Source organism: Cricetulus griseus, chromosome 2 (assembly GCF_003668045.3).
Source record: "Cricetulus griseus strain 17A/GY chromosome 2, alternate assembly CriGri-PICRH-1.0, whole genome shotgun sequence".
Lineage (NCBI taxonomy): Eukaryota > Metazoa > Chordata > Mammalia > Rodentia > Cricetidae > Cricetulus > Cricetulus griseus.
This window is the reverse complement of record NC_048595.1, coordinates 244618716-244645966: the sequence shown is the minus strand read 5'-3', so window position 1 is coordinate 244645966 and position 27251 is coordinate 244618716. Positions and strand designations below refer to the sequence as shown.

The following is a 27251-nucleotide window of genomic DNA, read 5'->3' as shown; positions in this document are numbered from 1 at the left end:
AATCTGTAACTGCTGGTTTCCTCCTTCACAACACCCAGCATGCAGAGCATCTAATCTCTCCACTTGACAGGTTACATTTTCCGGGTCAGCAATTAGTTTTGCTCACTCCTTCTTGAAGCACTGCCTCATGTTCAGTGCCACAAACTTGGAAACTTAATACTACCAGGAGCTTTGCTCTGAGGAAGGGTGAGTAAAGCCAGCACTGGAGTGTCTAAATCAAGTGTCTACAATTGAGCAACATTCACTACTTCATCAAAGGGAAATAAAGTTTTAATGCAACATCTTTGTACAGCTTTCAAAAGTGCCAAGTAAACTGCATCAGTCTCCTCAGGAGGGACGTGCCCATGAACTACCTGTTCACTCACACGAGAGATCTTCGAGCATCCTCAGAGGGGAGGAAGAGGATGGAATGAACGCAGAGATAGTCTCAGAGTATATTATAAAGGCAATACTTGGTGAAGGTAAGAAGCAGACATGAAAAGAAAAAAGAGCAGGCCTGAGGCCCACTCCTGTTTATAACGTTTTTGACTCTATTTACTGTTGCCAGAAAGTTTCATAAGTGCATTGATATAGAATATTCATAACATACAATGTTTTGCAACTTTTCAACAGAGCCCATCAATCTTTAAAGGTAAATCTTAACTCATTATCTTCATAATAATGACCTCAAACCATTCTACATATGCTCTACATTCCTTTATCAACTAAATGTCCTTATTTGAGAAGTCAATAACTAAGAAACTTGTTAGATACAGTATTACATTAGTTCTCAACTGTCCTAAGTAACAATTCAATAATACTAATTTACTCAAATACAACAATAAAATTATTCTAAAAATATTCCAAAAGTACTCTGAAATTCATAAAATTTAACTAAGGTTTAGGTCAATGATATTACATTGTTAATACTTAGTGATTTTAAAAAATTGTTAGCAATACAAAAGAATTTATGTGGGGACATTTTCTAATTTCTGAGAATCAACAAACAAAATGAACAACTGCAGTGAGACACAAAGCCAACAAACAGCTAGTGACATACCCCTTGTGTCTGTAGGGACAGAGGTGTGATACGTCGTTTTTCCCATTCATTGGGGCGCGGCTCAGGTGTGGACTCCATAAAATTGCGCTTGAGCTCACTAATGCTAGCCTGATGTTTCAGTATGTCCTCCTGGGCCTTATCCAGGTCCTAGCAACATGTAACATGACAAAGGGAATCCAAAAGGAAAAAAAAAAAAAAAACCAGCAGGGCAAAATAGAACCAAAAAATAAGATAAAGTAAACTTATTATTCAAAAACATAATACAGCAAGAAAAATGCCAAGTCTCAAAAGCCATATTATCACCCGTGGATAGCCCTGAGTTCATAAAAATTTGAAAATGAAGCCACTGAATTATTTTACTCAGATTTGAATGATTTTAATTTCTTCTCTTTTTGGGATTTGAAGTTATCCATATTAGAAGGGAGTCATGGAACTGACCGTAATAGCTAACCATACTTTTTTATATACTTGGATTTAAATAGCAGCCTATGACTTTGTTCCTGCAAATTTATCTTTGTTGTAAAGGCTATGACTTTGTTCCTGCAAATTTATCTTTGTTATAAAGGCTCTTACTAAACTGTATTCTGTGAATATAGCAAAACAAAGAAGGGTAAATGTAGAAGCAAACACCTGGCCTATCTAGGACCATCAACAGAAGTAGAAAAGCCAGGGGTATCTTTGTCAGAAAACCCCAGTGGTGGCTTCTAATTCTTAAAGAATAGTAATAGCTGCTTTCAGAGGCTCTTTATGCTTGGTCTCTCTCTAAACGAACCACATACTGGTCTTGTGCAATGCCAAGAGCAAAGGAGAAACCCAGCCACCTCATGTAACATGTGGTCCCTTTACAAAGATGAAAAAAAAAAAGAAAGGAAGAAAAAAGTACTAGTTCTATTTTCACTGGTCTAGGCCCTGACAAATGATATATGGCACATTTAGAAGAAACAAACAAGCAAACAAAAACCTGGCTCTGGTAAAAAGTACATGTGTAATCAATGTTCAGAAATTGGAATTAACAGAATTTTAAATGTTTTCTTACATTTCAAAAATCACAGGCTGCCTGTAGATCCTAGTCCCACTCCCTAAGGCAGGTCATGCATCTGGTAAAATTAGCTAATCCACAGTCATGCACAAGCATAGTAGCTCACCATGAGCTTCTATAGCCATTTGCAAAAACCTAACGGAAACCTGAAACTTTTGCATGGCATGGGGAAATGACTGGCTTGAGATCAGGCACATTTCTTGCATTTGTTCACAGCAATGTTAACTTATTACACGTCACAGCATTTTAGTAAGTTAAGCAAAAATACACTTTAGCAATTATCAAAGCTGCCAAAAGCAACTTAACAGATTAGTCAGACTCCCCAGAGCTGCAGGTCTCCTCTGAACACACTGCACATAGTACCTTCGAAAACTGTCCTCCTCTTACATGGGAACATACTTTACAACTCCCAAAGTCTCATCTATCTGTCTGTCTGTCTGTCTGTCTGTCTATCTATCTATTTCTGTCTATCTACCTACCTACCTATCTCTTCCCCCTTCCTTTCCACCCTCTCTCTCCTCTGCTCTTTCCTTCTAGTCAGAACAATTTTATTAATTAGCATATTCTCAAGTATTTAAATGGGCCACACACCTTATTATATGGATTGTACTGAGAGGTCAAAAAAAGGAGGGTGAAGCTATAGATTGAGTCAATTGTATGAGAAAATGTCAAATAAAAACTTTACCTATTCTGTTTAATGTATATTAAAAAATGGGATCATATTACTTCAGATTCTATAGCTTAAAGGTGACCTATTGGGGAAACAGGTAATGAATAAACCTTATTTAAATAATGAGAGCTTTTCTCTCCGGTTGTCACTTTGAGAACTTGCAACAGATATATCCCTACCTATAGCACCTAAGAACCAAGCTGATCTTGTAGCATGCACTCCCAAGTTCAATAGCCCCATGCATTGCATGCACTGTGCTTAAAGAGAATGGCCAGCCAGCCTGTGCGTGACCTCCCGTCCACAGCAGCACGGCAGCCAGAGGACAGAGTACAACGGTTCTCATACAAACCTCCAACATTAAATTGCTATGTCTGACATAAATATTATCCCCTTCTACTCTCAAGGTATTTTTCTGTGAAATTAAATCACACACAGGGGGGAAAGGCAAATAAACATAAGTGTGTCAATCACCAACACCATAAACAACCCAGAGTTCTATAATCTAAGACTTTAAAATAAAAGAGAATAAAAATCTTAAAAGCCACAATAAGCAAAATTCAGATAAACCCTGAAAGTGCATTCCACCATCCTCTCCAACCCCGAGCCCAGCGCCGCAACAACAGGAAAGTCGGGCAACAGGCACTTATTATTAACATAAGGAAAAACAGACACCTCCTCCAAGTACGTTTCCATGTCTTCCATCTTCCCCTGCAAAGTCACACAGCACACAGGCAGAAAGAAGGGACTCGTTGGTAGGGCTCCACCAGCAAGGCAGAGAGATGCTGTATTCAAACTCAGTGGTGCAGCAGGGGTACCAACCTTTACTCCTGGCCCTCAGAAGACGCTACTAAGTCACTCTGCTCTGTCTTCACCTACAGTGTTGCACAAATGATGGAAATGATCTTTCGCAAGGGTGGAATGGAGAATGGAAGCTTCACTCTTTCTCAGTCCCTAGATTATGCTCTACTTTTAGGTCAAGAAGCAATGGGACAACAATGTACAGAGATGCCAAATTTGTCTTCAGCTTTAAGTACGTTACACATTTTACATCATTGTACACTGTCCCATCAGTCTTTAAATATAGGTTTTCTTGGGGCAAAATTAGCAGATGAGCTTTTTTCATATTAAAATGGGTATTTGCAAATAATGTTTAAAATATAGCCATTTTCCATGAAATTTTTATATAACAGTATTCTGCAGTTGGACATGACCCAATATTAATGACCCCAAAGAATTAATTCCAAGGCTTAAGACTAAGAAATACTGAGTAAATGTTAATACCAGGAAACTAATGGCAAAAACAAAAATACTGGCAGGAAAGGATAACCTGCCCACATGTCTCTCTCCTGTGCTTGCATGACAGCGCCAAGCAGAGTTCAAAGGGTCTGTTTGTAACCATTCAGTGGTGTGTGTGAGAGGTAAATGGACACTGAGAGTCACCACCCCCACATCTTTGTATCAGAGGTGAAAAATGTGACATAGCTCTGTGAAGAATTAGGCTCCAATTTCATGGTCAATACTTAATTCACTAAAAGGTTGATCTTTGGTATTTCTCAAGCAAATGTAAAGAATTACAATTTCTCCTACAATGTACACTCGATCCATTTACGTTTTTCTTTTTGTTTGCTCTGTGATTTAATCTGTGTTGACAGAATCCCTAAGATACAAGACACTTAATCACCAAACCACCTTGAGCAAAATAATTAAAACTATACTGCACATCTTAAGACGGACTTCCTTGTAGTGCAGAGGTAGAACACTTAAAACAGCCATCTTACACACATGTAAAAAGTCTCAGACACCTCATTTTAAATAAAAAAGCAAAAAGGCCAACCTTTCATATATAGTCCAATTTCGCAAAGTCAAATGTTCCCTTTTTCATACATATTTGTTAGATATGGAACATCATCTTTCTTATAAAATACCTGATAATGACTTATATAATTGCATGATTCAGGGCAGTAGAAAGAAGACGACGTTCATCTCCCTGGTCCCCAAATGCTGAAAGTACATCATGGAGTTTCTGATGTTAGGCTTAGAAACATCAGGAGTGTCATTTACAGACTCCCTCGGGCTCCTAAATCCAAGTACAAGCCTGGATTTTGTTCAAGATTAGTAATACTAAGTTCTACTGATACATGTCAATTACACTTATGTCCAAAACATTCTATGTTTTGTTTCAAAACAGTAAGTTCCCATGCTTAAGGAACAGGACTAACATTTATCTTCAGAACAGAGCCAAGATACATGCTTAAGGACAGCACAGATTTCCTGCTCACACAGTCCTTTAACAATCTCATATGATCTAAGATAGTTACACAATAATCTCACCAGTTTGCTCTCAAGTTAAAATGTGTGTAAAAGCAGAAAAGTATCTACACTTATCACTCATGCGTGTGTGTGTGTGTGTGTGTGTGTGTGTGTGTGTGTGTGTGTGTGTGTGTGTAAATGTGTGCATACTATTTTGAGGGTAGTCAGTAAAATTAACGCACAGGTTTAGACTCTATTAGAAAGGGGATATAACAAAGAATAGTTGGTGGACTTCAAAAAATGTACTTTATGGAGACATGTTGCCCACTGCTTCCTCTTCCTCTGGCTTGTCATTCAAATCACCATCATAAGAAACATGAAAGGCAGTGGCTTTCCCCTCCAGATAGCAGAGGACTAGTGCCAGAGGAAGTGAAAAGGTAAGAGAAAAAGAAACTGACTGAGAAGCTGAGAGAAGCAGCCCAAAGATGAGGATAAGTGAAGGAATGAATGAAGGTGATGAGATGGGGATGTAATGCTGCACATCAGGGGGGAGAAAGGAAAGGCAGACCTTGGGGAGGCTAGGGAAAGCAAGATACCCATCTTCATCAAGAAGGGAAGCAAAGCCAGAGGCCAAGTATTTGTACAAGTGAAAGGAAAAGTAACCACATTCAGAACCCGTATGGTCAGCCAGTCTGAGAGTCTTCTCATGGATGGAAGAACAGTCAGGTTGAGGAGGGACTACACCAGGATCCAAGACAGAATCCAATGTGGCCACCTCAGGGTCCCCCTGCTCTGATGTTCCACCTGTGGAAAGCAACTCAAAGCTATCTAGTGTGGTCTGCTCAGCCTCCCCAAAAGGGTCTTCCTCTGAAATGTCTGATAGCAAGTCCACTTCGGGGAGGGGCAGGAGGTGTGGGGGAAAAGAGGAAGTACAGCAGATGAGAGGTGATGGAGGGCACATGCACACAGTCTGCTTCACAGTGGCCCACAGTGAGGATGAGTCACACGATGGCCATGTTCAAAGGAACAACAACAACACAGGAGAGAAGAAGATACGTTAGTGAAAACTTTACTCCCAAGGAAGTCTCATAAATCAGAGGCTAAAAAATTAACTGAACCATCCATTTTTAAGGAGGAAATCTGGATTTCTTTTATACATATTAATCACTGTGAGTTTCTAACAGATGTTACTGAAACCTAGTGGCTGACACATATAATAAAAATACTAGCAAAAAGCTCACATAACTAGTCATTAGTTAAACAAGAAAGATTTCTTTTACAATTTCATATAAGAACTTTCGCTGTCCAAAAAAATTATTTCATAATTATGTATGTCAAATTAAGCAGGAAAAGCAGAACAGAACTATTTTGAAATACTAAACCTACTTCTCTTCAGTAGTCATTTTTTTGGGGGGCGGGGAGGTACTCTAAACATAATTTAAAAGATTCTGACAACTTAGCACTTGAAGGACATCATGTAGGACATAAATTGTATATTTTTAAATACCTTTTAGCCAAATAATTTCAACATGACAATCACAAATTCTTACATGCAAATGATTTCCCATCACTGCTGTGGCCATGTGTCTGAGACCTCTATGCTGGCAGCAGAGGATGTCAGTGCAAGAACTCCTATTGTTCTTGCAGATAATTCAGCTACCATTCCTTTCTAAGTCATTCTGTGTATCTTTATATTTTTCAAAGCCTGAATTAAACAGACACTGCAAGTCAACAAGATGATTGTGTATCTGTGTGCACATATGTGCACATGTGCACTTATTTCCAATGTTGCATATAAAAAATTGCTTTGTGCAGGTCTGGAAATGAGACATGAGGAGCTCAAAAGCTCTTTACGCAAGTGACTTTATCAATCTATTAAACAGACTTTAGTAACAGTGACAGATTTGAGAATATCTTAATATCTGTTGCTGCTTCATTCATGATAGTGTATGTACAAAATAGACTATGACATCACACCAATTCTGTACTCACTGTCCACAGCTACAAATTAATATATTTTTCATAAAAATTACTTAATTCATATAAACATTAAGAAAACATAAAAAAACTCAAGACAGGGACTACATTTAAAATTGACTAGTAACAAACTATGCAAATTTCAAATCAATAACTCTTATCACTGGTGATTCAACTGATAATAAACTAAGAAAAAAGGAAAAGCCAGTGCACTGCTTTCTTATATTAGTATAATTTACACTGAAATATTTTGCTCTAAAAAATAATCAAAGCAAGGTTAGAAATCACAGTCCAAATCATCAGCAGCCTACACATACTTGAAACCTGGGAAATTAAACCAGCATAGGTTAGACAAGGATAATAAATTTCTGAGTCTGATACACAAAATATAGCAGAGAGCCTCCATCTAAACACACCTTCCCAAGAGCACTAGTGCTAACGTGCCATACCTTTCCTTCAGCGAGCAGGGGTGCCAATTTGGTTGGGCTCCTGACATCCCTCCGGCTGTCACCATCTTGTATGGCAGTATAGCTGAAAGCTGCAGGGCCATGGGCCAAACCCTCTCCAGGAGGGCCAGGAAAATCCTTCATAAGACTTTGGTCCACAACACCAATTGGAGCTAATCAGAAAGTAAGTTGAAGTACTTGTGAGTACCTTGACCTGTGAACGGTGAAGCTTTAAAGAACACAACCCCTTAAACAAACAGGTCACGTATAAGTAGCTAGAACATAGTTCGAACTTTGAAAATATCAACATTTTTGGTATCAACAAACTGTTTAAAACCAAACTTGTTTTTAAACTAATATGACACTCTACTAATACTCTGAGTATCTATCCAGCAAATTAGATTTTTAAGCATGTGGCTCATGGAACTGACCAGTAGGAGGAGCTCTTAGCCCAACTTCAACAGTCCAGCAGACTTAAAATATAACCATAATCTGAGGTGACTAATCAGTCCTAAATCTACCTTTCAAAACAAATAATTAACTATTTACTAAAATGACTTTTTCCAAGGGGCTTTAGGAAATCCCCTGAAAATTAACCTTTATTTGTATACTAAAAGGTTTACTTATCTAATTATTTTTCATTTTTCTGACACTTCGGAGTATCTCAGCCTGACTCCAGTGTCCAGGACCCCAGCTACTGCCCAAAGATTGGCCTCAAGGAGGTAGAAATCTACTATTCTAAGGTTTTGTCACAGTGTTGGATCAACTCCAGAGTCAGCTGGGTTAGTTACAGGTCTCTCTAACAGAAGCTCCTCCGGAACAATGGAATTCCCCCAGGTCTTTTCCTCCTAATAAAAGTGCTTTATAGACAGATACCTTGCAGTGGTTTGCTTTTATTCCATAAACCAAGACAAACTCCAGTAAACAAAAAGCCATAGAGCCTGAAGCCCTTAGAGAGAAGAACATGTAACCCATCAGTTGAGGTATGGGTACTTTGAATCTTTGTCCTACAAGGTACCCAATAATCTACACCCTCCCCAGGCCTATTTGCTTTACCAAATGATACTCTAACTTGGCCCTATTTGCTTCAGCCAGGAACCTCTAATTATAGAACATCACCTCTTAAAACCAGCAAGTCAAACAGCTGTGTTTCTTCTAAACATGGTAAGTTTTCTATACTTCACCCTTTAAAGCTTTTCTAATCTATAAAAACTTACTTTCAAAATTCACATTAAAATGAGTTCAATCTTGCATTATACCTGCTTATTTCCCCAGGATTTTTTTTTTTTAATTTTGGTAAGATTTTACTAATTGTCTTGTATAGAAGTATATAACTGTGCATACCCCTTTGGCTTATTATACAATTTTAGGCATCTATTACAAACACAAATTACTACAAAGTGAGAAAATGTGACCTAAAAATAGTTTCAAATATACTGATGCTGAAATAGGAGTCAATATAAAATTTTTAAAAGCTCACAAAACCAAGTTGAAAAAATGTTGACTGGATACTTTTAAACACATCCCTCAGTCTAATGTGAAGTAACCAACTAGTCTACTCCCAAACTAAGGTGAAGACCACTGCACCCACCGTTATGTAAACCACTCCAAGCTAGTTTCCTGTCTGTCTTCGTTCTACCCATTCTCTTAGAATGTTTGCTAACACTATGCTCTTGTGTGCCCTTACAGCGCACTAAGCCGTCAACGGTCCACACATGACGGACCCTGCAGAACCCGACAGCAGCCTGGCTCTTCTAAGCTTGAGAGTTCACTCTTTTTTTTCTGTTCTGAGCTGCTCTGTGGCTTCAACTGCTGGGGATGGTCTATGTTCTCTCTTCTATGGCTGCTTCCCTTTCATCCTTCTAGGTCTCTGGGGTTCTTCATTAGGGAGGCCTTCCATCCCTGATGACCGTACTTAAGAAACATAGCACCCCTGTCTACTCTTATTTTCACATTCAGAAAAATCACTGTCACCCCCACTTCCCAGCGACTGATGACTGTCAGTTCTCCAAAGTGACCATTCCCTAACCTCAGAAGAGTCTCACTGTTCTACAACTACTGTTCTAGGTAGTTTTTATTTTTAAGTCTTCCATGTCACATTAAATGGTGCCTTTTATGCAATCACTAAACAATTTTTCTAAACTTTAAAGGGAAGATTATTTACCTATCTAAACTTTTCAAGGTAACTTTTAAAAGTAAATTTAAAAAATAAGGAAATACAACACTTGTCAGCAATGCTAAAGGGATGCTGATAAAAATGGTGAAAGAAATAGAGCTCCGTACTGGGTTACAGAGTAGTTTTGCTTTGCTTGGGGAAAAGTATATAAGCCTAACCAAACAATTCACTGGCCATGCAGTCATACACTGGCATGAAAGCCTCCTATTTTTCACAGTCGTCCTTCTGATGACCTGCCCATCTGATGAGTGACAGTGTCCAAAACACAAAGGTGAAATCCTGGTGCCATGCTGGTGCCTTTTCCCTGTGAAAGAGTTTTCAGATACAATTCTGGAGAATCTCTGCAACAACTAAGCAAATCAAGATGGTGGGTTTCCCAAAGAAGGCCACAAAGAAGATTCCCTGGCTGAATGTTCTTCATGAATGCTCACGACATGAGCTCTACCTACAGCCTCCCCCCTTAGAGCCAAGGCTGAAGACAGTGCCCAGATGGGCAGTGGCTCCTCTTGGAGCGAAACAACAGGGACTGCAAGAGCAGACTTGATATGTACTTACTCGGATGGGCGTGTTTTTCAGCCCAGCTCAGCTGCTAACTGACACCACTAATTCGCTAAACTTAAAACAGTCACATCGGGAAACAGGGACATCTGTTTGCTTGAAGCACATATTTTCCTGGTGGTTCCTTAAAACTGTATGGAAGACTCTCCAGAGTTAACAACCACATACACCAATAGCCACCAACAAACCCTGGGAAACAGCCATGTGTGCCTGTACCTATTTTGTAGCTTCTTTTACTAGGAAAGGTAGAGCATACTCAACCTGTGTCAGTCCCCCACTAGTGGGAGACTGAGTCAGCATAGGAATAGTCTGTCTTATCTAACTATGTAACATCTAACTTGTTCAAGTTCATAATTCAGAACTATACAAAGAAACAAAAAAAATCAAAATTATATTTGCTAATAATGCAATATAGAATTATAATTTTTCAAACTATTATTATTAAATATAACCAATATTCTAATCACAACAATAATTTTTGTTACACAAAAAGAAAAGCATTTTAATAAAAATGTAACATTATCTCTCTTATACGAAACATTATTAATTCCTAATTTACTAATAATCAGTATGACAAATAATAGGAAAAGAGCAACATCACCTCATTTCCATGCATATATTACATAAAACTACAAATACGTAGCTCATCTGAACTCTTAATAGAAAAACACTAATATTTATACTCTCTCCCCAGACAAATGAGTATATATTTCTTTCATTATTGTTTAAAACTGTATTAAAAATTAATTCTTTGAATCCTAGTACAATTTCTTGTATGCTGGAAGTTTGATAAACTTTGGAAAGCATACCTTCAAATCTGAGAGAACTGTTTTTCAATTATTTGAATTAAGATTCATATGCAGCTATGCAGTGGTAGTGCATACCTTTAATCCCAGCACTTGGGAGACAGATGTAGGCAGTTCTCTGTGAGTTTCAGGTCAGCCTGGTCTATAGAGCTAAGTTTCAATACAGCCAAGGCTACACAGAGTAATACTGTCTGGAAACACCACCTCCCCCACCACCCCAAAAAAAGACTCATATGCAAATTTACCCCCAAATCCCTTAGAAATGTTAGCAACTAATATGTATAAGAAATTAAGCCACACTAGAGATCATAATCAAATAAAATCAAGAGAAAGATGTTTATCCAATAGCATATAATCATCAACAAAAATACATGCTATATATGCTGTTAACAGAAAGAAGATATGTGGTGAAAGTGAAAACCTGAATATAAAATTAGTTTACTCAGAGAATAACATTTTACTGATTTGAGAGTTAACTGTCTGTCCCTCTAGAGGATGTCTGGTAGTCTTATTAACTAGATATCACTTTCTGACCCCAATGGACTAGAAAAGATGAGTAGAATCCAAAATTACAAATATGTTTACCTCCATCTAGGCTCCTAGAGACACGTTTACTAGAGGCACGCTCAAAGTGTGGTGCTGGCCTATCTATGAGGGTGCTTGCTTGGCGGGTCTGTGCCTGGGTGCGTCCACTGTAGCGGAATTTGGACCCCAAAGTCAAGAACTTGGCCTTTGGTGGCTGCTCTGGAGAAACAAGCCTACAAGGGGGAAAAAAAAAAAAAGACTTCAGGTACATGGGGAAAAAGGTATGTATTTTTATATATTATTTTAAATATGATTAGTCAAAAACAGTGTGATAGCTGGGCCGTGGTGATACACTCCTTTAATCCCAGCACTCGTGAGGCAGAGGTAGGTGGATCTCTGTAAGTTTGAGGCTAGCCTGGTCTGCTGAGCAAGTTCCAGGACAGGCTACAAAAGCTAAATGGAGAAACTCTGCAATAGTAACAACAATGGTGCTACACATGCTTTAATAAAAAACATTCTTCCTACCTATCTGGTTTCATTTTTGTTTTGTTGTTGTGTTCTGTTTTGAGACAAGGTCTGAATATATAGCCCTAGCTGGTCTCAAACTCCTGGGCAAACCAGGCTGGCTCTCAATTCCTCCACGTCCCTGATCCTAAGTGCTGGATTATAGAGCAATATCAACACCAGGTCATGTGTAGTTTTGTAATAGGGATGTGTTCACAGATTTTTTTTTTCCCCAGCCCAACCAAAAGAGCAGCTGTTCTGAATGTGTATCAAGAGTATTTATTTGAGTTAGTGTAAATCATTTATATAAACACATATGTCTGAATTTGTGCTGCTAGTTGTAAGTGCCAAGTAAAAAGCCCATTACCATTAGCAATTGTTAATATTTATGCCTCTTTCTGGTAGGAGAAAAAAAAATCTAACTCAAGAATCTGTTCCATTAAGTAATTCTTCCCTGAAGAACAGAACTTACAAAGGGATGACTAATATTCTTTTTTTTTGCCAACATTAATTCTACTGTATAAACCTTGGGTTCATAATGCATGAAATTCAAACATTGATCACAAATAACTTTCAGATTTATGTAACAGCATGCTTTGAATAAGGAAACCAATCTTTTTTGATGCAACTGAAATTAATGCCATTGTTTAATTAGGAATTGAGAACAAATCTTAACAGAAATACAATCTCAGAGATCTTAGGATTTATTATTAAGACTTTAGTTGACAGGTCAAGAATATGGAGATTTCATTCATTTTCCAAGGAAGATTTTTTCTAAAGTCATTCCAAGTATTTCTAGATCTTCTGTATAAGTTTTTACAGTCACTGTTAGTGAACGGTGAGTTCTAAGTCAAGGCAAAGTAGACGTGATAACTGTGAGAGGCAATCCTCCTTTAACTGAAAAGTCTCTAAATACTATTCATCTAGAAAACACTGCGTCAGAATTAAATGATAAATGAACTAATATACATCATGCCTTCTTGGCCCAAGCCTATTCATGTGGTAAAGTGTAACTATATATAAAACACATCCCATTTTCTGCCTATAAATTTTCAAGAGATCCACACAATGGTGTATCACAATGGTGCTGGAAACACACACACTGACGACTGCTTATTTCCTTTGAACTGTCTTCTGATGGGCAGAACATGGCAGAATTTCTCTAGCTAGCGATACTGCAAAACTCAGTCACCTACAGAAATGAGAGAAGGTAACTGACAAACTTATTGGTGCAGCCATGGTGAAGATTTAGCACAGGGAAACTGATGCAAGCCCTGTGATCTCTGGTTCATTGCTAGAGCGACTACTGAAGAGCTGGGCCTTAGTAAACCATATAATAATACAATCTTTAGAATGCACTCCAGAATCAATGTAGTTTTACTCTGTCCCCCCACCCAATTCGAAAGGTAACTTTTCTCACTAACATAGTCTGAGAAGACATTTCATACCCATGTCCAATGAGAGGAACTCCACACAATCAAATTTCTTCTCATTTATTTTCTGTTAAGGTAACAGTCAGCCAGCTACAAATACATTAGGATGTTCCCTTTCCATGCTAAACACATTGTTTTAGAATAGCTCTGGAAGTGTCACATAAGGCTGACCATTGGTTTGTTAAGCATTATCACAAGTCTTCAGGAACAAAATGGTGTACTTTTAAGTGAGCTCTGTAGAACTAGCACATCACAGAAAACCCTGGAAGGAACATGGGAGAGAAAGTAGGCATAGAAGACAGAGGCCATCAGGTCCCACCTATGCTCAGGTGGGGTAGCATGAGGGTGGTGGAAGAAGACAGAGTGACAAGCAGAAGGCAGACAGAAGCATGGCCTCAGGCAACAGAAACAACCAGCATGAAATACAGCCTCCAGGAGAGCAAGAAGCCCTGAAGCGGGGTCCAGATACATCCCATGGCAATTCCAGAGACTGATTAGTTACCTGTAGAAAGTGTGATGCTCCACACAGACTTTCCATAGCCTCTTAGCTGCCCGATGGTTTGGCAATTTGAATCCAATGGTGCTCTCAAACTGTTCCAGCTGGAATAAACCCATTAAACAAATCAGTCTGTTCCTTAAGCAATGGCTACATGCTACTTACTGTAAGAAGATTTAGGCATTTCTGTTAGATTAACATTTAGTCTATCCATAGTCAGACAAAGTAAAAACTTTCAGACTGTGACACTGTTTCTATGAAAAGCAAGTGTTAATTGCCCACGTAAACTGACTATTAAGTGCCACTAAAACACATTCCATCATGGAACTGAGTCACCAGAAAACAATGAGCTCCCACTGTGTAGGGGGTAGAAGTGGGGGGTCACAAAAAGATTCCTTTTTGTGAAACATCTCATGGTTATGTATATTAGCAATAAGAATGCTTGTATGTAGGTTATCATCAAGAAACCTGGCTTGTATACCATAAAAGAACAAACAAGAGTTTCCTTTTATAGTGGCAAGAATTCATTAGTTTCTCCCACTAGTAAAGGAAACACTAATAGTGTGTTAGCTAGACCAAGAGTACAAGATACTGCTTACCTCTGCTGGTCTAACTTTAATGTAGAAATTACTGCGCTTATAGGAAATTTTCAGGATCTTCGGCCAAGCAAAACGATTGATTCTCAGTTTGTCTTTGTAAATGAGAAGGCCATTAGCACATACACCCAGCTTGATGTCCACACCTTCAGAGTCCTGCCAAATATAACCATGTGACGGTTAGAAGGACAAAAATCAAACAGACTGAGGCAAAGCAAACCTCAAATAATTGAAAATGTCAACATGTTCATATTTAAATCTTAGTGACAGTACCTAAGTTAATTCCAAGAGTAGAACACATACTCATATTAAATGATTCATCTTCAGGAATTGGGTTGAATTTGCAAAGAACTATAGAAATAACATTTAAAGGATATAACAATCTGAAAAATACTCCAAGACTTAATAGGGAAGACTGAAAAAATGAGCCAGAGTTAGGCATCTTAAAGATACAGAAGACAGAATGTTTCCCTGGAGCAAATCCAGCCCTCATGAACCATCTGCTGGCCTACTGCTATGCTAGCTGACAGCTGTTCAAATTATACCTGCATTTTGCAAAACACCAATCCACAGAAAATTTCTCTTCTAAGTTACCAATGTTGAAACCTCTGAATTCTTTCAAACATTTTCAATAACTTACGTGCTGACATGCAGTTCTCATTAAGCAGCCCTTCAGCTGACATACTGCAAAGGACTGAAGACAATTTCTGAAGATATTAGTAGTTTTCTTTTCCCAGAGATTTAATTTGGAATAGATGGTAATATAGATAATCACAAGCCCGAAAAGGTTTTATTTAGCCACATAAATGTACAGACTAAAAGCAGAAACGTGACAGCTAAAGTACGCTTACAAAAGAAGAAAGGAACAACTTTCCCCTCATGGTGCTGAAGACAAGAGCTGCATAATAGTCAAAGCACACAAGCAGTTACCCTCCAGGGGGCAGATAATCTCAGTCAAGAAAGACAAACTCATCACTGCTACTCAGAATTGTACACAGTGTAAGAAACTGTTAACAACATGGGAAAAATTTTCACATGCACAAAGCAAAGACAAACAGCACATAAGTCTTAAGTCCCAATTCAGTAACAACATAATGTTTTGACTACACCCTTACTAAGAATGATCTAACACAATTTATATTTTTTTGTTTTCAAAGTAAAAGTACAGTACAATATATATGTATGTACATATGTGTGTATATATGTATAAAATTTCATTATCTGATGTGATATCTAAGTAATTCAAATACAAATACACAAATAAAATTACATTACACCACACCAAGCAGTTTTGAAACACTGGGATGCCAAGATAGCTTAGCCAATAAAACACTTGCTGCAAACGCCTGATGACCAGAGTTCAATCCCCAGAACCAATGTAAAGGTAGACAGAAAAATCCATCTCCACAAAACTGTCTCTGACCTCCACATGCACCATGCAGTGTGCACCACAGCACTGGCATGCCCACTTACATATCAAATACACAGTACAAAAAAAAAAAAGTAAGAACTTAAAGTAGCCAATATTCTATTCTCTGGTATCCTGGCAGTCTCAGTTCTCTCTAGGAATAGCAGATAAAGCTGGGTGAGTTAGGCACAGGTGCTCAAACTAGTTGGCACCAAACAAAAAAAAAGCTGTTTGCCAAAAGCATCACTACCCTTGCCCAAAGAGAAAGGGCAAATGGTAGAAAATGGCATGTTCTCACCATGGCTGAGGAGGTGACACTCGGTGTAAACACTGACAAAGCCAGCTCCATCTAATCTGAAGCAATCTTTAGACAGGACAAAGGAGTATTTTAATTTTAATGAAAAAGAAATTCCATCTGTATTCAAGCAAATCAGTGGAGGTTTGGCTGGCTCACATAATTGTTTTAAATTTAAATTGTTTTAAATTTGTGAGAATAGAATTACTGATAAAAGGGTATGAAGTCAAAGGAGGAAAACCATTTCTTAATCTCCCATGTCTGAGCTATGCTATTCAGCAACAACAAAAAATAGCTGACTACAAAAATCACCCTGTGTTCTGCCCTTCAGGAAGCTGCCCAGTGTGGATGCCTGCTGAGCAGTTTGAGGTGCTGAAGAGCTCTTGCCCAAGATCAAGGAGAGAAAGGGAAGGAGGTCTGTGGTTCAGGACACAGGCTCCCTTCCTATGTGGTTCTATCAGCTGGCTCCTCTGAAAACAACCCTCCCCACACCAGCTTTCTTCCTAGGTTGTGGCAGCTGCTCTGCCCTTCACCCTTCAGAACTAGAGAGTGCAGGAGGGCCATTGGCACCATCTCTGGGTACCTGATACTCTGTGCTTTCATGCCCCTTCGCCATGACTTTCAACACTCCTGAACTTGTCCTAACTTGAGTTTGCTATCTTAATGTTTCAAAAAGGAGAAGAATGTGAGTTCAAGGCAATGAAAAATGTTTTATAAAAATAAAATTTTACATGACATGTTCTTTAAAACTGCTACAGGACTTCTTTTCCACGAGCCACAAATATACTTATTATTAACTCATTCTAATATGACAAACAGAATAAATAATGGCATTGGGTGTTTTTAGTGTTCTGTTCTTAACTTTATAGCAAACCCTGACATTACATTCACGATCAACCTTACCTTTTAATACTCCAGTATATTAAGAGAAAAGAATCCTGACACCTTGCAGTAGTTCCCTAAGACCTGGCTTTTACTTATTTATTTACAAAGTAAGGAGATAGAACAGCTGCATCCTGCAAAGACAGCAAGGTGTAGCTCATTGGTAGAGTATTTGCCTAGCAGGGCTGGGGGCATGGGTTCAATCCTTACTGCTCCCACCCTCTCCAAAGAATCCTATGTATTAACAGAAATTAAAGAAGTAAAGATGGGGGAATCTTTCTAGACCTGTCCTCTCTCATCCTTTTTTTTCCTTCATTAACAAAAAAAAAAAAAAAAAAAAAAACTGAAAACAAAAGCAAAACAAAACAAAAAAAAAAAAAACAACATTCCACCCTCAGAAAGATCAAATTTGCTATTGAGTAACATTTATAAAAAGAGTATTAGGCAGAGATGATGGCCAGCAATAAATGACATCAGACAAGTCCTTCTCTTTACTATTTCATGTATTTATAAAAAACAAATACATGCAAATTTCAAAAAGATAGTGTATGTGGAAGTATTTTTTTAAAGTTTAAAAGTCCTGTATCATCCAGCAGTTTAGACATGATGTTACCAGAGACTACTCACTGATCGGAAAAGGGAGGATTGCAAATGTAACTACAACTGCAAAACAACTACTAAAGCCAGATGTGGTGACACACGTCATTAATCCCAGCAATTTGGCAAGCAGAGGCAGTGGATCTCTGTCCAGCCTGTTTTATATGGCAAGTTTCAAGCCTGCCAGAGCTACACAGTGAGACCCGGCTTCAAAATAAAACAAAATGACACTCAGAGTAGATCTCATTTAAAGAAGCCTAAGATCACCAGGTGGTGGCGCACGCCTTTAATCCCAGCACTCAGGAGGCAGAGGCAGGTGGATCTCTGTGTGTTCAAGACCAGCCTGTCTAAAGAGCTAGTTCCAGAACAGCCAAGGCTACACATAGAAACCCTGTCCTGAAAAAGGCCGGGGGGGGGGCAGAGGGGAGAGGGGGAAAGGGAGGAGAGAGAGAGAGAGAGAGAGAGAGAGAGAGAGAGAGAGAGAGAGAGAGAGAGAGAGAGAGGAATACATAAAAGAAAAATAATCTGGCACTTGGTCTAGCTCAGTGGTGTTTATCCTTCCTAAGGCTGCAACCCTTTAATACAATTCTTCATGTCGTTTTGACCCCGAACCAAGAAATTGTTTTCGTTGCTACTTTCTAACTATAATGTTGCTCCTGTTATAAATTGTAATTGGTCTTTGGTGACCCCTGAAAAGAGTTGTTTGACCCCCGCCAAAAGAGTCAAAACCCACAAGTTGAGAACAACTTGTCTGGTCTAGCAGAAGCTGGGACACAGCATGAACCAGGACTGCAGGTAAAGAAGTAAAGGCTGCCAAAGGCAGTTTTATGGTAAGAACTCTCAAAGAGGCATTAACTAAAACACTGACAAAAGAAGAAAAAAAGTAGGGAGAGGACCAGTATTCCCACACCCAGGAATTTTATAAGTAGTCACCAAGAAATATTAAAGACCCTCAAGTGGAGACAAACAGCCTTTTCCAAAATGAAACAGGTGCTGTCAAACTGGAGATTTCCTACCATTTCAGTCACAGAGCTGGAATAACGTTCGTTATTCCCACTGAATTGACAATACCTTAGCATGATGCAGGTCAACACCGTACATGGAAAGCCTCTTGGCATTTTCTAAGAACTGAGAATCAGCTTGTGCTGGAGATAAGCCCCTGAGGATCAAAAGAAACTGTGTTACCTAACGGGAGATGCAAATATGCTCAAAATAGATAATGGAGTGCGGGTTGGAGAGCAAGGTCTATAGAAAAGTAGAGAGTAAGAAACAAGCTGCCACTCCACCTCTACCACCTCCATTATGGTCACTTAATCTTCGCTTTCCATTATTCTCACTGAGGAAAAAGCCTGGGCAGCATCAGGAGCAACATAAGCTAACAAGTCTCTGACCCAGCAGTCTTCATTTCCAACACGGCATTTCACACCTAGCAATTCAAATCTGAGTGGCAGAATAAATGTCTGTTGAGCAGAATTTAAATACAGAATTAAAAGTCAAATACTGACCTTTTTAACTTTTTAAAATAAAAGTCTATGTATAAGGCCCCTTGAGCATTTTAAATCTCTGAAAGTTATTCAAATGATTTTAGTCAATATTTCATAAAATTATGGCTTGAAAACATAAAACATTTTGAATCTTAAAGAGATTTTAAAAGCTCAGGTAAAACTCCATTTTGACAGAAATATGAAAGTATTCGAGGTATACATGGCATTCAAGTAATTTAAGCAATCCTCACCAAAACAAAAGGGACGTTTTCTGTGGCTTGTAGGGACAGCTGCACATTTCAGCATCCCATACCCATCACCATCTATACCTCTAATTCAAATCCAGATGCTTCAATACCTCCCCAGCTTTTCAATAATAATAATAATAATAATGTTATTCTTTGAAAATCTCAGCCACATATACAGTGTGTTTTGGTATCATCTACTGACACTCCTTCCTGGCTTTCTTATAAAATACAGTAACAACAATACTAAGAAACAGAAGAAATGCAAAGTAAGTGCCAATCCAGTATATTCACAAGTCTGCTTCCTGCGTATCTGTTAAGGACAGGACGGGATGGAGGAGGAAGTGTCATATGCATATGTACATTACTCTGATAAGAGAGTCTAGCTTCAAGAACACAATCCCCAATATCAGTAAGAAGAACAATGAAGACCATCTCAAGAGCTGCAGGTTGGCAGTTGTCTCCGTCAGTGCTGGACAAGAGCCCACAGGAGAAAGTAGATAAGATAAAATCTGGTTCTCAAACATCGAGCAAACTCTGTCTACCTGTCATGGCACTGGTATCTCCACCCAGCAAATCAACAGACCTGTGAGTTTTATGCAGTTCTGCCACCTTTTCTTCCAGCTCCTTAGTCTGGGCCGGGGCAAACTGGAAGTCACTAAGATTAATACTGTCATACTCTTCTGGGTCATAGTCTCCATGTTCAGCCTGCAGCGTGTAGGATCCCAAGAGGGCATGAGTCACAAAGGAACAGGGCAGGCGGCCAGAGGCAATGTCCTGTCGCAGTTGAAGGCACAAGAAGTATCTGTGAGGAACAGGGAGAGAAAAGGGCGGAGAAGAAACACTAGTTAACATTATAACACCCTCAATTCTTTAAATTTAATATTTCATTGCAAACATATATGTTGGAACTACTTACATTCACAGCAAAACTAGTCTTTTTATAACCTGAAGTTCTACTCTACTCCCTGAGCTTCTACACTGTGGCTTATTCATAAACAATAAGTCTAATGTTTAACTAATTTGTTGTTTTTCAAGGCGGGGTTTCTCTGTGTAGCCCTGGCTGTCCTAGAACTCACTCTGTAGGCCAGACTGGTCTCTAACTCAGAGATCCACCTGGTTCTATCTTCCAAGGGATAGGGTTAAAGGAGAACAGACCTCTTGACAGCCATCAAGAATGACTGTAAGAAAAAATGGTAGTCACTCACTCTTGCTCGTCTCTATCATTTTCATACTAATTTCTTCTTTTCCTGAAACGCCTGTAAGAACACTCATGCTAAATCTATGCTGAAGCCCTTGCTTGCCGACTGCCTTGTTTCAAAGAATGAACTAGCACTTTGAAGCCAAGAGAGCTCATCTGTAGTCCTAAGCAACTTAATGTACTGCCTGAGGCTGCTGTGCCGCCTGAGTAATGAGAAGTCTTTGAAGGTGACAGTAAAAGTTAGGTTCATAAATAAACACCTGGCATGGAGCCTGAGGATTCTAACTGGTAGGTATAACAACAACAGCTACCTGCAGTCAATAACTCAACTGTCTCACTACACCATTATATGACCTTGAAGTAAAATTCGGTGATCTCGTCTAAAAGATCTTTTCAGGTTGTCATTCCTAGTAAAGGCTGACCATTTTCTCAGTGTGGACACCTGGTCTCCCCATGGCTGTGAGACCCACTTTTCTCCCTTTCCTTGCTCTCTACCCCACAGGTGAGTAAAGCACAAGTTCCAGGCCAGGGCTCAAGGCTGTGAATCAGAGAGCACTCAGGCTCCCCACACCAGATTTCAGTTCAATTTAGTTATACCCAACTTTCCATGGGGTCTATCTCCCAAAAGACAGGAACTCTAGGATCATCACAGTCACATACTTACAAAGAGTTCATGCAACCACTGGCAATTGCTCTATAATTTTCTAGGTAAATTAGTCTTCTCATTGATACTATAATCTGAGTATTTTCATGCATGTCAGAAGTTCTCTTTTTAAGGGAGTTTTTGCTCCCTTGACCTCTAGAACCACACAAACATAAGTGAACTTCTCTAGAAAACTGAATTTTAAAGCTGGATTCCAGGCTGCCCCTTAACTCCTACCAGTAGGGCTCTACTTTACAGCACTGAAACCCACGGCACTTGCTGCTCTTTCTCATGTCCCTCAACCTTGCATGCTGTGCTAGTCCTCCCATCTTCAGAGCCAAATCCTAAGGTTTTCAAACAAAACCTGGCAAGAACTTTCTGAATGTCCCAGCTCTATTTTCTTTCCATGGTATGAGACTTCGTTCTGAATAGTGTTCCCAGCCTCTTCAAAAGCCTGCTGGACCTTCTAAATGTCAACTTACAGTGAAGATTGCAATCGGGACATCTACGGGTCTCAAGTAGATGGCTAGTCATACTACACAGAGGTCTTCAGTAGCAGAACAGACGCTATCATTCTTCCCATCACAGAATGGAAAACTTTTCAAGCACTGCTTTACTTTATGGAAAATTAAGCATATGCCTATGTAATAAAGTTGCAATCAATAGAGGATTATTATTCCCCAGATTACTGCAAGGAAGAACATGTATGACAGAAAGCCTTGCATCACAAATCCATTATATTCATGGCTAAAAGGCACTCACTCTTGCAGAGAAACTACTACATGCCAACACACTAGAAATTATAGCCTAAGCAACTCACTGTGTAGTTACAAAAGCCACTATTTATTATTTACTAGTTGGAGCTAATTGAATACAGGCATCATTAAGATATAAGTAGTAATTAATTAGCACAGTGGTGTGTTGGCATTCAGCAACAAGTGGAAAGGTAAAAATAAACAAAACACCCGCCGTTTTTCCAATCTTGACAATAAATGTATGATACCTGTACAATGAAACTAACACAGGCAAACAGGGAACAAAGCTGCCAGCAATATTTTCCTTAAGTGTTTTATGACTTGAATATAATAGGGAAAACAAAAAAAAGTATATAAAAGTTTTGAAACTGGCAATACTTCAGCTATTTGGAACAAGATCCATTTTGAAGTAAACATCTAAGTTTGTTTTGTTTTGTTTTCAAAGCTGCTGTAAGGCTAGTGTTGATGACTCAGTAGCTACAGGCACTCGCAGCCCAAAGATACATGCCTAATGACCTGAGTTCAATCCCTAGAACCCATATCGAGGTGGGAGAAGAGAATGGACTCCACAAAGTTGTCTTGTTGCTCCACAAAGTGCATGTGTACCCTGGCATGCACTCCCATGTACACAAAAATAAGCAAGCAAGGAAACATGTATGTATGTATGTATGTATGTATGTATGTATGTATGTATGTATGCATGCATGTATGTATGCATGTATTGTGTGTGTGTATGTGTGTATGTATGTATGTATTGTGTGTAGTGTGTGTATGTATGTATGTATGTATGTATTGTGTGTAGTGTGTGTGTATGTATGTATGTATGTATTGTGTGTAGTGTGTGTGTATGTATGTATGTATGTATGTATTGTGTGTACTGTGTGTGTGTATGTATGTATGTATGTATGTATGTATGTATGTATGTATGTATTGTGTGTACTGTGTGTGTGTATGTATGTATGTATGTATGTATTGTGTGTAGTGTGTGTGTATGTATGTATGTATGTATGTATGTATGTATGTATGTATGTATTGTGTGTACTGTGTGTACTGTGTGTGTGTACGTATGTACCCACACACTGGCTCAGAACTGCCTGTAACTCACCTTCCTCATCTGCCCTGTGCATGCTAGGTATGCATATGATGCACCGACAGCTATGCAGGCAAAATTTATATCATACATTTTTATTGCACTTTTCAGTCCTAAAGTTACAACCAAAGCAAAGTCACAACAAAGTTACAACAGTCACAAGCAAAGATGCATTTCAAAATGTGAATGCAAGGTACCTGGTGATATCTTCAGTCAACTGAGAAGGATCCGGAGGATAAAACTTCACATTAAAAGTGAATAGCCAAGGAAGATCTGTAATTACAAAACTTCAATTATTCACCAAATAACAATTTGTTTTTTATTTACAGTAATTTAGTATCACCTAGACATTAATAATAAAATTTTAAAAACTAGAAATTAACATAAGTAAGCCACTAGAGAATAATAGGTTTACTTTTTATAAATAAATATTTTATTGGTGATTTCTTATACAATAAATTGAATAATCTCCATCCAATAGTTCTGAGATAAACTTGTTTTACCCATGTGATTCCTAGCCACTAAATATTCCCCGTTCCTAAAAAAAATAAAATAAACAATCTTGGGAGTTCTACAATGTTGGCAAAACATGAAAATGATCAAGTGGTCACAGCAGATATTCAGGAAATATTTGTCAGTATAATGAAAGCATTCAAAAAGATCCTAAGCCGGGCGTTGGTGGCGCACGCCTTTAATCCCAGCACTCAGGAGGCAGAGGCAGCCAGATCTCTGTGAGTTCAAGGCCAGCCTGGTCTCCAGAGTGAGTGCCAGGATAGGCTCCAAAGCTACACAGAGAAACCCTGTCTCAAAAAGAAAAAAAAAATCCTAAAGATGGGAAAGTGGGAATAAAGAAATACCCTGACATACTTTTAAGAGAAAACAATTTCTCAGGTTTTAGACCTATAGAACCACACTTCGTACACATCCTTCTGTGGGGTGACCACCAATCCATAACCAAGTAAATCACAATAAGACTTTATCTTTTCCCAATAACACCTCAGCTTTCCAGATGTTACCACAGTAGCACAGAGCTACCTGGGCATGACTATATGCATATATTTTTACTAGAACTTCTGTATTTTAGAATGTATTTCCAAAAACCCAAGAATGCTAAATAAACATTTTCAGCTGACAAAAATTGTATCCATTTATGGTACAGAAGATACATGAAATATGTATACATCATGGAATGAATAAAAGGAGTAAGTTAACAAAGAAATTACTTCATAAACTTATTTTTGTGTTAAGTACACTTAAAATCTACTAGTGGTTTTTAATTGTTATCCCTAATTTTACCTTGCTACATAAAAAAAAAAAACAGTTCAACTAATTGTGGGTTATTTATATAATAACGACAGGCAGGTTTTAGACATACAGCCTAATAGATATACTACTGAGAAAATAAACAAAACGTAAGGTAAATTGTGAGTGGGAACCATTAGGCTTGCCAACACCTAGGTAACTCAGATGATCTGTTTTTTAACTGGCTAGTAACTATAAAAATCTAATAGGACAAACCAAAGGAGACGTTGTTTATCTACTGCAACAAGAAAACTGCACTTTTTATGCTGCATTCCATGAGGAGACAATGCTGGGTATCATTTAAAGAACTCCAGTGGTTTAGAAAAGCCATGCTAAATTGTTACTGCTAGTCCTTTACCAAACCACGAGGGCAAACGTCCCAAAATAACTCTAAAAAACACTTCAAAAATAACCAAGACATAAGAACATGATTCATAATCAACGGGAGTCTTGCTTTCCAAGTTTTTCAAATACTTTTACTTGCAAAGTTTCCTGTCAAGTTTTCAAATTTTCTTTTTAAGCTTTCTTCTGAAGGGCAATTTCCAACAGGAAATATCTGCGACTCTGAATAAGTGGCATAAAGCAAACCCAGGAAAGAACTCTATGGGCCATCAATTACATTTTGGACATTGTCCTGTTCTGTCGATTTGGGTCACCTTGCAGATCTGGGTTCAGAGAAAGTATAAGCACCCTATCATTCTACAGCACACCCTTCAGAGCATGTATCGGTTACAGAAGGGACAAAGGAAAACTGTCTGCGACAGTTTCTTCAACAATGCCAGCATAATCAGTTCTGCCTTCTCACTACTTCCTCCCTACTTATCTTTGTGGATAAAACAGCAAGTAATAAAATGCAAAAGAGAAAGCAGAGAAGGCAGTGGATGCTGAAAGTGAAAACAGTTCAAAGAGAGGATGCATGCACTATTCTAGTTTCATGCTCAGTGTCTAAAATTCTAGAATGTGCCTCAGCTCTGGACAAGGCAGAAAGATTGGCCAATAAAAAGTTCTTGTAAGGTAAAATAAATAAATCTACAAAAAGATAAGCCCAAATACAGAACAGAAAATCAGGCATGGTTATAAGATTCCTATAATCCCAGCACTCAGCATTATGAATTCACAGTCAGCACTAGCAATAGTGAAATCCTGCCAATAAATAAATAAATGTATAGAAGGGGGAAATGATAGTAAGACTAAGCTTTGCTATTAAGGAGAGAGAAAAATAATATAACAGAGAAGAATGGGCACTAAAATGGAAGACAGAAGATAGAAAGCACAAACAAAATTGTTTCACTGTTTTGACAGCAGAATAATAAATGAGTAGGAAATGTACAAATGTTATCAATAATACAGGGAACCATACTGGTTAGTTCTCAGGAAACTGGCTTGTCACTAGACAGCCCTCAGGCCAGTCTCAGAGAGCTGTAAGGGATTTATCTATTCTTCAGATTTTTCCCACTGGTCTAAGTGCTCCAGGCTGCTCTTGCTCCCTACCTGTTTGAGGTATTCACAAACTCTGAAGTACTGGATCCCCCATCAGAGACTCCTCAGCAATTCTAACCTATTTTGGCACTTCTATCCAAGGCAAGGCGATGGGCAGAAGCACTCTACACAGGGACTGAGGCTGGCTACGCAGGAAGCATGGGAATTACTACAATGAAAATGAATGGTAAAAATGGAAAGGAATGATCAATGCTAACATAAACCCAGAGTCAAAGACGGGTAAAGCGATCTGGAACTTTGGAATGGGTCACAGAGAAGACAGGCAGCTCTGGGAAGGAAGGAAGGAAGGAAGGAAGGAAGGAAGGAAGGAAGGAAGGAAGGAAGGAAGGAAGGAAGGAAGGAAGGAAGGAAGGAAGGAAGGAAGGAAGGAAGGAAGGAAGGAAGGACGGACTTCTGCTCAGCTCTGATCCCGGAGTATTCACTCCAGTAAATACGAACAATGTGTTCATGTGCCTCTAGGGCTTGGAATATGCTTTAACAATTAAAGTCTACAGTACATTTTTGTATCAGGTCTACACAGAGCAAACTGTCTCAAACAAAAAGTGAAAGTTGAGGGTGAGGAGACAATTCAGTCAGTCACAGCGTGCTGCACAAGCAGGAAGACAGAACTCAATCTCCAGCATCCATGTGAGAACAGGGCACAGCAGTGGCATGCATATGAACCCCAGCTTGGGGATGGCAACACTGGATGCCAGGCAAAAAGGTACATTCAATGGCTTGACCATCTAGTCAAACTGATGGGCTCCAGGTTCAGTGAGAAATGTTATCTCAAAAAGCAAGGTGGAAAAGGGATCAAGAAAGACACCAAAAGCAGACCTCTGGCACATACACATTCAGATACATACACATAAATTTCACCCCCAAAAGTCCAATGTGTTTTTTAAAAGTCAGGCTGTTACTTCATAACAGTAGATTTCACAAACATGTAAGGATAAGTTTATAGCCTCCAGAAAGAGGAGAGTCTCTAAGCCATATACAGTCACAGTACTTTTGGTTTTGTTGTTGTCTTTCTGAGGTATGATTGCACTGTTCAGCCTACAATGGCCTGGTGCCCATGATCCCCTGCCTCAACCTCTCAAGTGTCAGGATTGCAAACATCTGGTACCGTATCAGCCAAACAGTCACAACTCCACAGGTGTATTGATTTCAGCGTGCAGAACAAAGCATCGCCATATTCTGTGCTGTCACTATAGTACTCATCCCTATAGGTTTTCATTAAAGATAGACATGTTACACATTTGAGTATGATTCTTTCAATACTCACTTCTCAGCTGTCTCTTTACTTCTTTTGCAGGATCTAGCCAGTTCTACAGGAAGGAAGAAAAATTAGTTAT

General features: G+C 38.8%; 1 protein-coding gene across 7 annotated transcripts in view; it reads right to left on the bottom strand.

Annotated features, from left to right (window-relative positions):
• Nucleotides 1–27251, bottom strand: part of Epb41l2 (erythrocyte membrane protein band 4.1 like 2) — a 158467-nt gene that overhangs the window by 21237 nt on the left and 109979 nt on the right. For 5 of the 7 annotated variants that reach the window (XM_027402888.2, XM_027402892.2, XM_027402895.2 and 2 more), the window contains 10 exons: nt 27182–27224; nt 23313–23388; nt 20013–20231; nt 18769–18856; nt 14519–14671; nt 13926–14023; nt 11547–11719; nt 7425–7594; nt 3098–3160; nt 1040–1186 (listed from right to left, as the gene is read on the bottom strand). In XM_027402888.2, the coding sequence (XP_027258689.1) occupies nt 1040–1186; nt 3098–3160; nt 7425–7594; nt 11547–11719; nt 13926–14023; nt 14519–14671; nt 18769–18856; nt 20013–20231; nt 23313–23388; nt 27182–27224 (1230 nt within the window). The remainder of the gene's footprint in view (nt 1–1039; nt 1187–3097; nt 3161–7424; nt 7595–11546; nt 11720–13925; nt 14024–14518; nt 14672–18768; nt 18857–20012; nt 20232–23312; nt 23389–27181; nt 27225–27251) is intronic. The other 2 variants (XM_027402896.2, XM_027402897.2) reach the window with 1 other exon arrangement.